This window comes from Myodes glareolus, chromosome 6 (genome assembly GCF_982192425.1).
Source record: "Myodes glareolus chromosome 6, mMyoGla1.1, whole genome shotgun sequence".
NCBI lineage: Eukaryota > Metazoa > Chordata > Mammalia > Rodentia > Cricetidae > Myodes > Myodes glareolus.
In genome coordinates, this window is record NC_142031.1 from 7,527,336 (window position 1) to 7,545,414 (window position 18,079).

At 46.6% G+C, this 18,079-nt stretch overlaps 1 protein-coding gene across 2 annotated transcripts in view; it reads left to right on the forward strand.

The window, feature by feature from the left end:
* Ube4b (ubiquitination factor E4B) overlaps positions 1-17,622 on the forward strand; it is a 108,288-nt gene extending 90,666 nt beyond the window's left edge. For both annotated transcript variants that reach the window (XM_087906869.1, XM_087906870.1), the window contains 6 exons: positions 1,517-1,661; positions 7,879-8,013; positions 10,512-10,703; positions 14,650-14,824; positions 15,704-15,850; positions 16,297-17,622. In XM_087906869.1, the coding sequence (XP_087762995.1) occupies positions 1,517-1,661; positions 7,879-8,013; positions 10,512-10,703; positions 14,650-14,824; positions 15,704-15,850; positions 16,297-16,358 (856 nt within the window). In that variant the 3' untranslated portion in view covers positions 16,359-17,622. The remainder of the gene's footprint in view (positions 1-1,516; positions 1,662-7,878; positions 8,014-10,511; positions 10,704-14,649; positions 14,825-15,703; positions 15,851-16,296) is intronic.
* The last annotated feature ends 457 nt before the right edge of the window (positions 17,623-18,079 follow it).

Below are 18,079 nucleotides of genomic sequence, written 5' to 3' on the forward strand. Positions count from 1 at the left end.
GCTCAGGTGGGAGCTGCTGAAAGCTTTTGCAGCAGGTTCTGTGACTGTTTGCCTGGCTTCAGTCTCCTACAAGGAGCCACGGGAAGCACTCGATGTGGCCCCTATTCTAATTGTCTGCTTCCTCAAAGTTGTCAACCCTAGGAGTGGCTTATATGAGGGAATGTTCTGGGAAATGCGCATGTAAAGTGGCTCTTGTGTTTTCTTTATTATATGCTGTTAAATGAAGCTGTCAGATTGACCCAGAAATGTTGAGAAAACAAGATTTAGAAGCACTTAGGTTAAGGTTGCTGTTTAATGTTCACTTGGTGTGCGTAGGTGCCAAGCCATGTTAATAACTATTCATGTGCCAGCTTAAAACTGCGGGGCCTTGTTTAAGCCTGGCCAGTAGTAATTCCTCTGAAGGAAGAAAGGTGAGTACAAACATCAAACCCTTGTGTTGTTCCTCAAAGGAAGTTTTGTCTGTCGTGTGTCAGATCTTTGTGGTAACTGAGCTACTAGTTGACATCACAGCAGCTTCCCTGCCCACAGGGCAGCTTCTCCCAGGTAAACTAAGTTAAGCTGCTCTTCTGATCAGTTAGGTTCCAGGCGGTCCCCAGCTTGCGCTCGATGGTGCTTTTTGGAAATGAATGTCCTAGTGTCCCCACATTCCTGAGACCTGTCCTTGTTCACAAAGTTCCCTCTTCCCCAGCATGGGCTTCCTACCCTTAAGTACACTTGGTGGGTCCTGTGTGGGTCTTTTCTTTTGCCACAGATTTGTTAGTTTCAGGACTTAGCAGATAGGCCAGACTGTTCCAGTTCACCATGGTGTAGTCGGCAGGGTCTCCCTAGACCCAAAGCTTTGACCTCTATGCAGTGAGTCCCTGTCTTCCTTTACCAATGTGACAGGACTTGTTTTTGTCTGTCAGTCTTCTCTGCAATAAGGAATAGCTCTCCGTAATTTCTTGTCTTCTGTGTTGGGTGAGTCTGTGCTGGCTTTGTCACACCGAGTCAAACCCATTCCCTTCCCAGCCTGTGAGAGTGTGTCCTCTACTTACAAACACTGAGCAGTGAGCTGGCGCTGTGCTGTGAGCAGGAGGAATTCCAGCATTTGCTGCTTCTCCATGGTATAACTATATACATTGTTGCCAGATATAAACTGCCAAGGAAATCAGCACAGAACATTCTGGAATATTTAGCAGTTGGTTCATACCAGCCATTACAGGGCTGGTCCAGCATGCTACTCGAAAGAACTTATCACAGTGAATTAGGAAGAATAGTAGGGCTGGAGTTAGTGGCTCATGACTGTTGTCTTACCTCTGTCATGCTGAGGCAGGAGAGTCGTATGAGATCAGCCTGGGCTGTGTAGACCCTTCTTAAAACAAAACAAAGTAGCAACAAGAAAGACAATAGTGAAGTCTAAGGAGTGTGTATGTGCAGGGCCTGCAGTCTCCCAGGTGATCCCGTTGGTGCTTGGCGGAGGCTCACGTTCTCAGTGACCGGCCACATGTGTAACCGCACTGTCTCGCTGCCCTTTCAGTTCTGGAAAGCAGTTCGTTCGCTACATCAATATGCTGATAAATGACACGACCTTTCTGCTGGACGAGAGTCTGGAGTCACTGAAGCGGATTCATGAAGTGCAAGAGGAAATGAAGAACAAAGAGCAGTGGGACCAGTTGCCTCGGGTAGGGCGGCCTTGGTGCTTGCACAGCGCTGCAGAGTGTGCCTCTGGCTGGCTCCGGGGCTGCACCTGCAGGGCTGCCTGGAGACACCAGATTGAGTTGCTAGGACTTTCCTGCCTGTGGGCTTCCACGAAGTACCATTTCAGGTTTGAGCGAGGAGACAGCTAAGAGTGGGGTGGAGGATGTGACTCAGTGGTCGAGGGCTTGCATAACCTGCTTAAGGTCCTGAATTTGATCCTTAGTTCTGCCCCTAGCCCCTGGGGAGAAAAAAATCATTTTCTGCTTGAGTTTCAGGCAAGAATGTTCCTTCCTATCCTCAGACTGGCTGTCAGGCCTCCCCTCAAATCCAGATTCTCATTTTCAAAAACAGTCCGGTGTGGAGAACAAGAGAGGTGGCTCATCAGTTAAGAGCACTTACAGCTCTTCCCCAAGACCCAAGTTCAGTTCCCAGCATCCTCATCTGGCAGTTCACAGCTGCCTTTAAGTCATTTTTGATGGTTCATGCCTTCTGCACACATGTAATGCACATAAATTCAACACATACACATATTTGTATAAACAAAAACTTATGTATGTGTCAGTATATAATTTCAGAGGGTGAAGGTAAAGCTCAGAAGTAGTACATAGGCTTGTCCTGTGGGGATGTTCTGAATTCTGAAGCCACCCGATACAGGGAGAGCTGGTCCTTTTATTTGTCCTGGCCACCCGGCTAGCCTACACCCAAAATAATCACACAGAAACTGTGTTCATTTAAACACTGCCTGGCCTCTATTGCCTAGCTTCTTATTGGCTAACTCTCACATCTTGATTTAACCCATTTCTAATAATCTGTATATCACCACGAGGTCATGGCTTATCGGGAAAGATTTAGCATGTCTCACCTGGTGGCTCCATGACAGCTCGCTTGTGCGCGCGCTCGCTCTCTCGCTCTCTCGCTCTCTCGCTCGCTCTCTCTCTCTCTCTCTCTCTCTCTCTCTCTCTCTGCTTTCTTTCTCCCAGAATTCAGTTCTGTCTTCTCCACCTACCTAAGTTCTACCCTATCAAGCCAAGCAGTTTCTTTATTATTTAACCAACGAAAGCAACACATAAACCAAAGGACCTCCTACACCAGCCACCAACATATTTTTAATATAAAATCTTAAATCCAAAAAATGAGAAATGGGAAGCCTTTCCCAATGCATTGTGGACACTTCCCCTGCCTTTTAGTTAAAGGACTGTTTAGAGGCATTTTTGTGTGTGTTATGTTTTGTGTGGTAGCCAGGAAATAAATCTCCAGGCTTCTGTCTGCTGGGTTTGTTCACATGGCCTTCTGTAGATGGCTGAGAATCTCCTAGGATTCTGTTGGAGCTTTTTCTTGGTTTTCCCATTCAGTTGCTATTAGAAAAAGGCCTAGTTGCAAAGTTCCATGATAAATTCATGCTGTACCAGTAACAGTCCACTGCCCTCTTCTGACACCTAGCAGACCCAGAGTCACTTCCCCTAGGGTCTGCCCTTTGAGATACCTGTGGGGCCTGAGCTCACAGTGACAATGCGGACTGACATCCTGTTGTGAAGTCAAAAGTGTCTTCACTATAGGGCACTGAAGGACATTTGGGGGAATCCTCCTCTTCCCCCCCTCCTCCTCTCCCAAGGTGGAGTATCATTGTGACCCTGGTTTCTGGTTGGCCTGAAGCTCATAGAAATCTACTTGCCTCCGCCCTCTGATAGTTAACATTAAAGGTGTGTACTACCATACCCCAGTGTAGGGAAGCTTTTCATTACAAGTATTCCTGCAGCTTTGATGAGAATTTCACATCTTGTCGCTTCCAAAGGGTTCTGCCTGGGTGTCCATGACTGCCTGATTCCCTGTTTCCCCACAGCCCTTGCCTCTGACACTGTTGAGTTAGTGCAGCTCTTCCACTGGATCACGTTTGCCCCACTGCGTGTCTTCTGCCTGTTGCTCTGCCTCATTTCTAGACGCTCTGCATCTGTTTGCTCCCATCTTTCTTGGGGTAGAATCTACATGGCCCTGCTGCCCTTTGCCTTCCCCAGTGTGCCTTAGCTTCCAATCAGGCTCCAAACTGTTCAAACCATGCTGAGAAACCAGATAAGGCAAATCACAAGAGCCTCAGCTCTTCCATTCAAGGTGGGCTGGGTCTGTGACCTGCAGGGACCTTGTAAGCAGTAGCCCAGGACAGACCTAGCTTCAATGTGCGGTGTTCTAGTGTTTCATTGCTCTTCCCAAGCGTCAGGTGTCCTGTCCTTAATGTGTGAAAATACTCCCCCTTCTGTCCAAACCCTGCTTGTAAACCCTCCCGTGCTGCCTAGTGGAGACCTCTTAGTTGGTCTCTGGACCTGAAGCGCGTTCTCTTTATCTCAGTCAGTGTATTTATTTGAGGCAACAAATACTACTGATTCTTCTCTTAATGGGTTTTTAAAGGCACAAGTGTCTCGAAGGTGCTTTTTTACAAACCACTTTTCCTTGAGCTTTGATCAGAGGTTGCTGCCTGCCTTCCGCTTCCTCATCCCCCAACCTCTGAGCAATGGTAGATTTAGGGCTCAGGCCTCTGCTTCTTCTAAGTGTTCCCCACCCTTCCCCTGGGTAGCGTTTCTCAGTGTGGTACCAGCAGGATGCTGAAGCATATTGAAGCGTTGTTACCTGGTGTCGTAGCAAACTCTATAATAAGCATCTGTGCCTGACACTGTGTTCATTTCACAGCAGTGATGTGTCTGCCCGTGTTATCCTGTCTCTGTCATCATTATACTCCAACCCCTCCCCAACACACCTACCCCCACTCCTCACACAGCCAAATACACCTGCACATTCTCTGATGACTCTGCTTGAAGTCCCTGCCAGGTGATCTCATCTTTTCCAGTGCTATTTTAAAGATGGCAAGTGCAGCTCCACTGCTGAGAGCACTTCTGCCCACAGACCTCTGAGCAGTGCTGGCTTGCTCTGCCGTTCGGCTGTGCATGACTCTCAATTCTGGCTTGTCCATGTTGTCCTTTAAATCTCCTGAGTTCCAGTCTACAACCATAACAAATGGCAGCTTCATTCTACCGATTGCCGGGTTGTCTTATTTCTTCTCTGCCCCCTCCCCCATCTCGAGGCTTTTATCTCCGTGAGCTAAAGCTCTCACTGGTAGAGTGCTTGTCCTACATGCATGGAGCTTTGGGTTAAGCTGGATATGGTTCTATACCTGCCATTACAGTACTCCGGCTACGGAGGCAGGAAGGTCAGTAAGGGTGTGTGACCTTTCTGTGTCTACTAGTCACCATTCTGTTTGGCCTGGGTAATTGCAGTGCAGTCTTGGGCTCCCAGCCTCCACCCTTTCTGGTGCACATAGCATAGGGATACCCCCCCCCCCGAACTCGCCTCCTCTTGCCCCACTCCTACACTGGCTTCTCAGCTCTTCCTGTTTGCACTTGCTGTCCCCTCTTCCTACAGTGCTGTGCATACAGACTGTTGTGACCCCGATACCACTCTTCTCTCTCCAAAGCCTCCCTAATCCTTCACCGTCACTGTCAGCCTTTCTAGGTGTCTGGTTGAAGGGTGTGTTAGGAGTTTTCTGTTTTTGCTTTTTTGTTTTGTTTTGAGGCTGGGTTTCTCTGTGTAGCCCTGGCTGTCCTGGAACTCACTGTATAGACCAGGCTACTCTTGAACTTAGAGATTCTGCCTCTGCCTCCCGAGTGCTGGGATTAAAGGCGTGCGCCACTGCTGCTGCCGCCGCTGCCACCACCACCACCACCAGGCAACAGCCAGCTTATTTTCATAGTTTTGGTTGTGCACCTAGCCTTTGACCTTAGATGTTTGTAAAATGGAGATTGTGTTTCTGTAGCATATGTTACAGTGCTGTAATTTGCAAAACACAAAGTTTATTTTTTAAATTTAAATAAAAACATATGAACCAGGAGCTGGAGAGTTGACTCAAGCTTGTCTCCCAGCACCCACATGCCACTTTACAGCTGTCTGTAACTCCAGTTCAAGGGGATCCAACACCCTCTTCTGACCTCCACGGGTACAGAGTACACTGGCATTCATCTAGGCATAATATGCTCACATTAAAAAAATAAATAAATATGTATATATAGATGGATGGGTGGATGATGGGTGGGGTGGATGAACTGGTTTGCTATTTCTCTCATCTTAGAAGAATTACCTTTTATAAATGTAACTGTGAGGTGGTTTTGTGAGGTCCGCTGCTTAAATTTCAGGATGAAAGAGAAGGGCTAGCACAGTTATACTCAGGGCCACACACATTCTGGCCCTAAGCATGAAAGGTTTGTTGTTATATCATCTTTGGGGTGTCTTGTTAGAGCACTGATCTCGATAGATGATTTTGTGTGATCAGTTGTAATAAAGTTGCGGGCTTCTCGCTGGTTGTAAAGTAAGTGTTCCCCTAATTTTCCTCGTCTATCTTGCTCCAGCCTATGTCAGAGCCCACAGAGTGTTTACAAATGAAGGAGCTGGCACTCAGATTGACACTGAGGACACTGAGGCCTGGCTCTCGCTGTGTCTTTCCTAATGCAGCCTTTTCTCAATAGGCTCATTCTAGACTGAAGAGCTGGGCAGCTCCCCATCCTTACTGCAGAGTCTCTACCAGGCACGGACTGCAGCACCAATCCCAAGGGTGCTCACTGGCCTATAGCAGCTATTCCAGATGTTTGTCCCGCCCCTCCCCTGGAAAAAAAAAAAAGACCTGGAAGCTGTGTGGTAGCACACAATTGTAATTCTACTGCTTAATACTCCTTGGGGCCAGTTAGCCTTATCTACTTGGCAAGTTCCAAGCCAGTGAAAGAAACTGTTTTAAAAAACAATAACAAACAAACAAACAAACCAAAGAAAAGATGTGTTGGGAATAGTCCAGGAGTAAGGTTATTCTCTGGCCTTGACTTGCATTACCTACACATGTGAACATGCACACACAGATCTGCTAAACTGAGTGTAGTGGCATGCGCAGGTGATCTTGGCACTAGCGTGGTGGAGGCTGTAGGATGAGAACTTCCAGGTCTTCCTTAGCCATGTAGCTTTTTGGTGGTCAGCCTGTGTTGCATGGGGCCCTGTCTCAAAAAATGAGTAAGTCATAGCTGATGAGCTGGCTGCAAAGCCTTCATTGCTCTACTGATTTTTCCCCGTGAATCAAAGTCTGTTTCCTATCTGATTTCCTGGTCTGTGGCAGGATGGGGGCAAAGGATGGTGCCGTAGGTAAGCATGCTGGAGCTGTACAGAATGGCAGCTGACGGTGCCGAGTCTCGCAGTTCACACAGGAGCCATCAGCAGGCACTTGCGTGTATGTTTGCCTGCATGTGCAAGCTTACACCACATGCATACTTGGTACCAGTGGAGGCCAGAAGGCCTCAAATCCCTTGGTGGTTGTGAGCCACCATGTGAGTGCTGGCAGTTAAACCAGGGTCCTCTGCAGGAGCAGCCAGTGTTCTTAGCCACTGAGCCACCTCTCCAACCCTAGTCTCAATATTTTTAATGTTGATGACTAAGTGAAAGTTGTTTTTAAGGGGAGTGAACCCTCTCTGTAGCTCCAGTGTGTGCATCAGGTACTCCGATAGTCTGAGTCATCCTTCCTGAAACTCAGTGTGGCTGTTCTCATGAGGTCAGTTATAGTAAGGAGGTCGCTTGTTTGTTTCCTGACTGCTCAGCCCTGAAATAATCACACAGAAGCCATATTATTTGCAATACTGTTTGGCCAATAGCTTAAGTGTATTTCTGGCTACCTCATATCCTAAACTAACCCATCTCTATTCTGTGCATTGCCACATGGCTGTGGCTTACTGGGGAAAGTTCTGTCCGGTGTCTTTCTCTGGCAGGGACTACATGGCTTCTCCTCACTCCTTCCTCCCAGCATGCAGTTTAGTTTTCCCCAGTATACCTAACTTCTGCCCTATTAACAGGCCAAGACCGTTTCTTTATTCATCAATGGTATTCACAGCATATGGAGGGAAATCCCACAGTCAGTAACAGGCTAGGGCTGAGGTAGAGGTCAGTGGTAGAGCCTGTGCTTAGCATGTGCCGGGTCCTGGGTTGTAATCCAAGGCCACCATACTACGTGTCTGGAAGCTGTCTGGACAGTGTGCTGGTGGTGTGGTCGTTTCCTCCTTCCCAGAGTACTGTGGCTTTATCACACTCTAGGGTGTAAGCCAGTCATGTTTTTCCTTTGCACTTGACATTTTTATGAGCAGGTGGCTGGTACTGAAATTTCTTTGGCAACCATTTGGTGTTTCCTAGGATCAGCAGCAGGCCCGGCAATCTCAGCTTGCTCAGGATGAGCGCGTTTCACGTTCTTATCTTGCGCTGGCAACTGAAACCGTGGACATGTTCCATCTCCTCACCAAGCAAGTCCAGAAGCCGTTCCTCAGACCAGTGAGTAGAAACTGGGGTGCTTGTGTTATCTTTGGGGTGGCACATGCAGCACTTAGAACTCAGCACATTTGTTAATTTTAACCACAGAAATCAGTAGTGAATTTCTTTCTAATTTTGTTCTATCAATTGATAACATGTTATATGGTATTCTACCCGCCTAAAATGAGACCCCTTAACATGTACTCAAATGCTCGCTTCTAGGTAGCTTGCTTTTTTCTATTTACACAGCACATCTGGATTATGGGTTTGTGACACAATTTTATTGTTACTGATTTCTGTGTTTTATGTATCAGAAAAGTATAATAGATTCAGATTTGGAGGACATTAAGTAAAATGATTGATAGAGGTCTTCTATGCTTTTTAAGTAGCTTTGTAACATCAAGGCCACTGAAGGCCAGTGGGAACTGAGTAACTTTGTAACGTCGAGGCCGCTGAAGCCCATTGAGAACTAAGTAACTTTGTAACATCACGGCCACTAAACGCCCGTGAGAGTGAGAACTGAGTAACTTTGTAACATTGCAGATGCTGAAGGCCAGTGGGAACTGAATAACTTTGTAACATCAAGGCCAGTGAAAACTGATTAAGGCTTGTGGTCGGTTAGCGGCCTCTCAGTATTCGACCTGATTGCTAAGACCCACTCCTGTTTCTGAGGTTGAAACTGAGCAGTATACTCTGAGAGACCTGCTTGCTTTGACCACCCCGGTGAGAAGCTGTGATGTGATGCTTTGTGGTATGGCGGTCCAAGGGGAGGGGCCATCAAAGGGAGCCGAGGCCTGTCAGCAGATAGCTCTGTGTGTCCCCTCCAGTTGTCATGTGAGTTCTGCCATGTGTCCCTCCAGTTCTCCGTATTTCCTCCTTGCTCATCACATGATTCATGTTGCCTCCAGCAGAGGCCCTGTCACCCAGTGGCCTGTCTGCAGCCTGAGACTGGGTCCTTTCCTGTCTCTTGATAAGCAGATCTCAGCTCAGCAGCAGGGAGAAAACAGCCCACCATCCACTGCCTGTTTCCCTCAAGGATGTGCAGCAGGGATTTATTAACATTCTCTACGAAGCCCTTTGAAGTTGTGTAGACTCCGTGTCCTGGGCAACTTGTCAGCTGTGCTCATGCTAATAACCTGGATATAAATAAGCTGGGCTGTTTTCCAATAAAGCTTTATTTACAAAATAATGACAATATTCAAATAAAACTTTGTTTGACAAAAGAAGAATATGACTGGAATTGGCCACAGGTAGAATAGTGCTAGCTCTATTCTTTCTTTATTCAAGATTTATTTTTACTTACAAGTGGGTGCTGTGGTCAGTGTTGTCACGTTTGCCAGTGCCTCTGGAGTCAGAAGACGGTGTCAGAGCCCCTGGAGCTGGAGTTACCCAGCAGTTTTGGGCTCCCTGTTCTGGAAACTGAACTTGTGTCCTCTGGAAGAGAAGCCAGTGTTCTTAACAGCTGAGCTATCTCTTCAGCCTTCATTTCTACCTTCTTTATTGGCTGGCTTAAGCACTTCCTATAGCCAAGAAGTCCAGCAGCTCTGCCCGCTTCTCAGTCCCGACTGCTCCACACTGGACTAGAGCTGTGCCCGCTTCCCTGTTCCCGGCTGCTCCACACTGGACTAGAGCTGTGCTTTGTAGAGCAGGAGGCCCTGTAGTGCTGTGTGTCTGTCAGATTTTTGTAAATCCAGTCATTTCATGAAAACCCCATTATTTAAAGGATCTTTCTTGGTCAGTATTTACTCTCTGATTCGAAGCCACTTTTCTCTGAGCTCAGAAGCTGTGTCTGCCCAGCTGTAGCAGCTGCTGTCATCTGTAGGTCTCAGATGCTGTTTTGTCTGTATTTTCTGTTTTAATTCATCACACTGACTAGATTTAAAACTCCTGATAAACATTACCTCCTCCTTCTGTGTCTCTCTTCAGTAATAAATAAGATGCCCTGGGCTTGGCTCTCAGGGACTTTGGAAACTTACGGAAAGTCCGTGAGGCGATGCCTCCTAGCTGTAGAGTGATAGGATTGTGAGTGATCTTCCTTCTTCTACATCTCTGGGTGAATTTGGGGTGATGCTTATAATTAAACATGTGTGTCTCAGGGGTGGAGAGATGACTCGATGGTTAAGAGCACCGGCTGCTTTTCCTGAGGATCAATTCCCAGCACCCACATGGCAGCTCACAACCATCTGTGACTCCAGTTCCAGGGGATCTGACATCTTTACACCGATGCACATAAAGTTAACTAAATTATTATTTTAAGTATATATCTTTACAGAAGACTCTCGTGGACATTCGTCCAAATGCCGTCTGTATCATCCCATTATGAGGGTTTTCAGATCCGAAATGGGGGTGAAAAAAAATGTCTGATGACTGCGTCAGCTTTCTTTAGCATGTGCACAGCACATTTCAGGGGTTCTCTGGAGCTTAAACCAGCCAGTTCCTGTGTCTCCACTGGAGTGGGAGTTTCTGGTCCCCGACAAATTCAGCAGCTTGACCTGTCTTGTTATCCTCTCATTTCCTAGGAACTTGGACCCCGATTAGCAGCCATGCTGAACTTTAACCTCCAGCAGCTGTGTGGCCCTAAGTGCCGGGACCTGAAAGTTGAAAACCCAGAGAAGTACGGTTTTGAGCCAAAGAAGCTGTTGGACCAACTGACGGATATTTACTTGCAGCTGGACTGTGCTCGCTTTGCTAAAGCCATTGCTGATGACCAGGTGAGTGCTAAGTGGGTCTTTCCCAGAAGGCCTGATACCCGTCACTGGGCTGTGCACTTTTGAATCTTCTGACTGTGCCTTCTTGGCAGACCCTGTGCATATTTCTCTTTCTCTCTCTCTCTCTCTCTCTCTCTCTCTCTCTCTCTCTCTCTCTCTCTTTCTCGTATCTCTCTCTCCTTCTCGGTTTCAGAAGTTTTTGGTTCAGTGACCATGAATGAAACAAAAGATTACATTTGGTCCATGAGGAGATGAACTGGCTGCTTCCTTGGGAGAAAAAAAGCAGAGTTGATCCCCTCATCCCTCAGACCCCAAATAGATTCAGTCTCCAAGCAGTATTGGCATTTCTCAGGAAATGTAGGTCTTCCCCGGTACTCTGCCTGAGAGCTGCCGTGAATCCGCGGCTTCCAGCCAAAGCCTCCTGCTCTTCACATCACTCCAGGTCCTTCGTGAAGAGAGACTGGGGGTCAGGTCAGCCACCAGTACAGGTCATACTGTTCTCCACACCTTCTCTCTGTGATGTCACAGTCGTCACAAAAGGGGCTCCCCTAGTGGCATAGTCCTGTATCCCAGATACCCAGGAGGCTAGAAGCAGCACAGATACAAGTTCAGGGCTAACCTGGACTTACTGAGATCATTTTGAAAATAACCTTGAGCTGGGAATGTAGTTCAGTGGTAGAGCATCCGGCTGTGCAAAGTCCGTGGCTCGGTCCTCAGTTCAGCCACAGAGCTCTTAAGAAGGAAAACCAAGGGCTCCTTCCTTCCTTGGTCTCTGGTCCTGCTTCTACTTTTTCCCAGGTCTTTTGAGATAAGGTCTCCTCTTGACTAAGCTGGCCTTGAACTCCTGATCTTAAAATCTGCCCCTCAGCTACTTTGATGTGTGCCTTCATGCACACAAATGTCCCTGACATTTGGGACATTTTCAGCATAGTAGTGGCTCCTATTAACTGTGTACCACTTCTGACCACCTCTCATGTTTACATTCATGTAGTAATCATAGAATTCTATGACTCAGTTTCTACTAGATTCTTCGTTTTAAAATTTAAAAAAAAAGTGGAGCACAGAGGAGCACATAGTGTGGTATAGAGGGCAGATCTGTGGCAGCGGTCTAGCCTGTACCATAGTGTGGTGTAGAGGGCGGATCTGTGGCCAGCAGTCTAGCCCTGTGCCCAGATTCTTCTCCCTTCTACCTAAAGGCTGAGAAGCTGTGGTGTTGATTCTTAAGTCTCTGTCTTCACACACATAACATATTCCAGTCTGATTCATGCTGTGTTATCCATCCTTACACATTCTAAAAGTCTCCCTGTATCTAACCCAAAGGAGTAATGTGAAAACATAAAAATTGTTTATGCTTCCGTCTTAAGTTTTTTGAAACAGGCTGGCCTCAAACCCAGGATCCTCCAGTGTCTCCCTCCTGAGTACTGCAGTCTCAGGTGTGTGCTTCCACACACTGCCTCAATGCTTTTTGATGTTTCTCCTATTTTTTGGAGACATGGTCTCTCTCTGTAGCTGGTTGCTTCTCCATTGCTGGGATTGTGGGTGTGGTGAGTGAGGATAGGGGTAGATATGCAGAGCAAGCAAGCATATGTAGTTATTTGGAAATGGAAGTTTTTGAAATGTAGCACTGAGGAGGCAGGGGTAGGTAGATGGGGGGAGGGGTCCAGTACTGCAGCGGAACGCACCTATGAGATGAGTCCATATGTTGGCGTCAGTGTGGATCCTGCTCAGAAGTTCACAGGACATCTGGCTGGTGACTGACTCTTCTGCCTTTCCTCTTCCCAGAATTCTCCTAGTCTGGTTGTCCTGCCTATATTTCATGCCTGGCTACTGACCAATCAGCATTTTATTAAGCTAATATGAGTGACAAATCTTTTCAGGGTGCAAGAGCATCATTCCGCAGTGCCAGAACCTCTTGTTTCCTCTGGAAATGAAAGCAGAACCTCTTTACCTAAGTAACATATCTTTTGACTTACATTTTGAAGTCAGGATATTTTAAAGTATATAGGTTGGTTTAATCTAGCAGTTTTTAATCATCAAATTTCTCTCAATAGTTATTTGCTTATTAACAGTCAAAAAATCTAAAGACAGCACAATAATATACGTAATCCAGACTGTGTTTTCCATCTTTATGTCACTTATTGTATTTATTTATTGCTCTAGTCCCTAAAACGGACTTTAATTTTTGTTTTGTTTTGTTGTTTTGAGACGGGGTTTCTCTGTGTAACAATCATGGAACTCTCTCTGTAGACCAGGCTGACCTGTAACTCACTGAGATCCGCCTGCCTCTGCTTCCGGAGTGCTGGAATTAAAGGCGTGCGCCACTACCGCCCGAATCTTTACTATTATTTTGAGTCATTTTTAACCTGTGTCTCTTTCTACCCTTTTTCTTCTGTCTCACAAACGTACACAGATTTTTTTTTTAGCACACTGCAACCCGTTCAGAAGGCTTTTTGTCTCAATGTGTCCTTATTGTATGTTTCTAACCCTTTGTTTCCATATGAGCAAAAACCCTAAATCTGCCATGCGTCATGCGCATGACTTGTGACTTTACCTGTCCTCTAGCGTCTTTCTTCCCCAGCGGCTAGCTCGTGTCTCCCTCTCACTCTGCCCTTATTCCTCTCTGTAAATGGAAGTTTTTCTGTCCCGTCCACCTGTTAGCCATTCTGAGGCTTAATACATACTATAATTGTTTGGCCAATGGCTTAAACCTCTTGCTGACTAACTCTAACTATAAATTAACCCATTTCTAATAGCTTATATTTTGCCATCAGACTTGTGATTTGCTAGTAATGTTCAGACCTGCTCCCCACCTTTTCTCTCTCTGTATCTTGTTTGGACTTCCCGCCTAGCTTGACTTTGCCTGTCCATTAGCTGAAATAGCTTTATTCATCAACCAACAGAAGCAACACATACACAGAAGGACCTCCCACATCACCTCTCTGTATTTTCAGTTTGGCTGTCCCGCCTAGTCTTACTCTGTCTGGCCATAGGCCAAATCAGCTTTATTACCAACCAATGAGAACATACATATTCGGTGTACAAAAGGATTATCCCACATCATTGGAGTGGTCCAGTGCTGTAGAATATCTGACATTAAATAGCATTGGATTCAGGAATGGGTGTGTTCTCGCATGCTTGGTGATTGGTTATTCTGGGGTTTTGTTGCTGTTGTTTGTTACTGTGATCTGTTGAGATAGGACCTCACCATTCAGCCTTGGCTGGCCTGTGAGACTTCCTTCCACCCTCCTATTCTAGCCCCTTAACTGGCAGGAAGGAGTACACATGTGATGGCCACCGTGCCAGGCATAAGCGAGCCTAGAGAATGGACGGTGAATAGAGCAAAGCAAGCCCTAAGTGTCGCCATGATCAGGCAGTGGTGTGTATTTGATTTTTATCTGTGCTCACCTTCATGTGAGAAAACTGGAATTTATCTTGTTTCATGGGCTTCTAGGGTACCGCGCCCCACAAAGATTGAAATAAATTAGGTTTCTTTCTCTTTTTAGTAGCTAAATTTTAAAAGAAATGCTTACTTGCTCCCAGAGTATAAAAATTCACATTTTTCTGGGTCCTGTAGCCTTTTCCATAGATGACTGTGGAGTTTGCTCATGTCATTCTCTGTCTGCATTCGTGACTATATTCATTATTGTCTGTGCACATGACACAATGTTGGGAAACTGGAATATAGAATTTATAGTTGTAATTTTTAGAAGCAAAAGATCAAATGCATTGCACTTGGATTTTTTTTTTTTTTTTTTTGAGACAGTTTCTCAGTAGCTTTGGTACCTGTCCTGGAACTAGCTCTTGTAGACCAGCCTGGCCTCGAGATCACAGAGATCTGCCTGTCTCTGCCTCCCGAGTACTGGGATGAAAGGCCACCACCACCCAATGCACTTAGACATTTTCTTCCTCTCAAGTGTATTCTCGTCTCATTGCCTTTCCTCATCTGCAGAGGTCCTACAGCAAGGAGCTGTTTGAAGAAGTCATTTCAAAGATGCGGAAGGCAGGAATCAAATCCACCATTGCAATAGAGAAGTTTAAGCTTCTTGCTGAGAAAGTGGAGGAAATAGTGGCCAAGAACGCACGGGCAGAAATTGACTACAGCGACGCGCCGGATGAGTTCAGAGGCAAGTTCTTTTGCTCGTGTCCACGTCTGTGGTGCAATTGGAAGTATGTGGCATCAAGAGGGCTGTCTTTGTCACCGTTCTACTGCCGTGAAGGGACACTGTGACCTGTGTAGCCTTGGCTGTCATGGAACTCGTTCTGTAGACCAGGCTGGCCTCAAACTCACAGAGATCCACCTACCTCTGCCTCCTGAGTGCTGGGATTAAAGGCCTGCACCACCACTGCCTGGCCCCAAAGCAACTCTTATAAAAGAAAGCATTTCATCAGGGGCTTACTTACAGTTTCAGAGGGTTAGTCAATGACCAATATGGCAGGAAGCGTGGTGACAGGCAGGTGGGCAGGCATGGGGCTGAGAGCTGACATCATGATGCACGTGATTCCACGCCAGTGACATACATCCTCCATCAAGGCCACACCCTCTTAATCCTTTCCAAACAGATCTACTAACTGGGAATGAAACTTTCAGATGTATGAGCCTCTGAGGACCATTCAGATCAAAGCCACTACAGGGGCACTGTCTGTGTTTTTTGATTGTTTTGTGACATGCTATAGGTGTTTCTTGGGAGTTGTCTAAAATTATGTATACAAATTTTGACTTATATTGTAGATTAAAAGATATGAACATCTTTAGTGTGATTTCACCAGATACCCATGAGGACTTTAAAGACTGCTCTACCTTCCTAAAGGGAAGAGTCTGAGTTTTCAGGCAAAGGGTCCTGTCCCAGGGGTCTGCTTCCTTGCTGTTTTCTCCTCCTAGATGCAGGGACCGGAAGGTCTGTCCACAGCTCTCCCTCTGGCTGTGTCTCTCACGGGTCGGACAGTGTGCTTCTTCAGTCGTAGCTTCCACCATTGGGTTAGTGTGCTCTACTTTGTCTCTGCAGACCCTCTGATGGACACCCTGATGACCGACCCTGTGAGGCTGCCCTCTGGCACCATAATGGACCGCTCCATCATCCTGCGGCATCTTCTGAACTCCCCCACTGACCCCTTCAACCGCCAGATGCTGACGGAGAGCATGCTGGAACCAGGTAGGAGGCTCAGCCTGCCTTGCAGCGTTGATGCTCGTACCCTGGGACCTATAATCCCAGCTAATGGGAGGATGAGGCGGAAGGGTAGCCTGTTCAAGACCAGCCTAGACCACTTAGTTGAGACACCACTCAAATAAATAAAAAAGGCAAGTTGGCTAAATCTCTACCCACAGAACACTTGCCTAGCGTGTGTACATCCCCAGACTCAGTCCCTAGCACCACCATCAAAAACAGAGACACTGCATCCAGAAAGTACCCAGGTTAAGCTCTTTTTGTGGAAAAGACAAAGCACTCTGCTTGCTTTTTCTGCAAATGCCCCCCTCTCTGTGGCTGCTTCTGCCACAGTCTTCAACACGCAGAGGGAATGAATGGCCTCCTTCCACTTAGAACCACACACTGCAGAGCCTGTCCGTCTAGGCCATTAATCCCCGTCTTTCCTCCCTCAGTGCCAGAGCTGAAGGAGCAGATTCAAGCCTGGATGAGAGAGAAGCAGAGCAGTGACCACTAAGCCGTCCCTGTCGCACTTCTCTGCTGGAAACAGCCACGCCAGCCAGCCAGGCCGAAGCAGCATCCACCTCAAAGCTGCTGCTCAACCCTGCAGCCAGATGTGGCCAGCTCCTGAGAGCCCACCCCGAGTGACCAAACAGTGGAGATCTGAGAGACATGATGAGAAGAGGAGCCCGATTCCTGTACATATATTTAAGTGACAAACGTCAAAAGCTTGAGGGACGAGTTTTACGATTGCCTGTGTAGTAAAGCGCGTCCTTCGCCTGTCACGACCTGGGGCTGTGGCGACGGAAGTCTAGTGATGGCGAGCGGGTCTGGGCAGCATCCCCTGAGCTTTCGTTTTGTTTTGTTTTTTTCGATGTGACTAGAGAACTCGGACATTTTGCTGCTAAAGAATCTCCCCCTTCCTCACCCTCCTTGCGCTGTGGGTTTTTTAAAGAGAAACAAAACCAGACTCCTTTCCCAGCCTCCAAAAACGTATTCTGTGAGATACCTGTGCCTGCGACAAGTGTTAATCTTGGGATCGTATTTTTATATCATATTCACATACTTGTTTTTTTAATTGGTGTTAGATGACATGATTAATAAAAACGGCAAGATATTTTCAGAATTTGAATTTCAGTTTTTTTTCCCTTTTGAAATAGCCCTTTTACATTTTTTTTTTATTATTATAAACAAAATGAAGAGAGCCCTGTTGCCCTGGCCCTTCTACCAAGCCCTCGATTAAGATTCTGAGGAACAGGTGCAGCATCGGGATGGCTGAAGTGGATCAGGACTTGTGTGACTTGTGGGGTTTGGGGAGATGAGGGTTGTGTTTTTGTTTTTGTTTTTTTAATCCAATGTGACAATTCCAAACCTATTGCCATTATCCTCTGGGAATCAATAGATTCCTCAACCCTGGGTTTATTTGTATGCTGTGTCCTTTTGGTGTTTGGCCTTACCAAAGCAAAAACAAAAAACAAACAAAAAAAATAGAGGGTAGAAGAAATGTGGAAATCTGTCTGCTTGTTTCCATGCTCGGACAAACGCCACCACGCTGGCGCACGCGAGCAGAAGCCCTTTGTATTACCGCTCCCTACGCAACATACTTGAATTCTTGAACTTCCTGTGGGGTGAAAAAAGGATTTGAAACCATAAAGTGTTCTAAGAAAATGAAATCTTCAGAAGCATATTTTCTTTTCTTCCCCTTCTCCTCTTCTCCACAGACAATGTGCTCTGTTCAGTTCCCAACACAAACTCCAATAAACAGTGATGCCCATTCGGAAGGAGTCCTCTGTGCGTAGTCTTTTTGTGGAAGAGAAATGGGCGGGGACCGGCTGGACATAGAGTGGCGCACACCTCTAGTCCCAGGGCTTCCAAGGAAGAGGCAGGAGGATCTCTGAATTTGAGACCAGCCTGATCTACATACAGAGTTCCAGGCTATCCTAGGCTACATCATAAAATGCTATCTTTAAAATAAATAAACAAGTAGATAACTGGGCAGTGGTAGTGCACACCTTTAATGCCAGTGCTCAGGAGGCAGAGACAGGTGAATGTCTGTGTGTTCAAGGTCAGCCTGAGTGAGTTTTCAGCAGTTACAGGAGCACTGTGGCTCTCACAGTGGGAGCCTGGTCTAGTTCCCAGCATCTACAGATCACAGCTGCCTGGAACTCCTGTTTCAGTGACTCATGGGCACTGGGCACACACATGATGCTCACACATATGCTATCAAAGCATTTACAC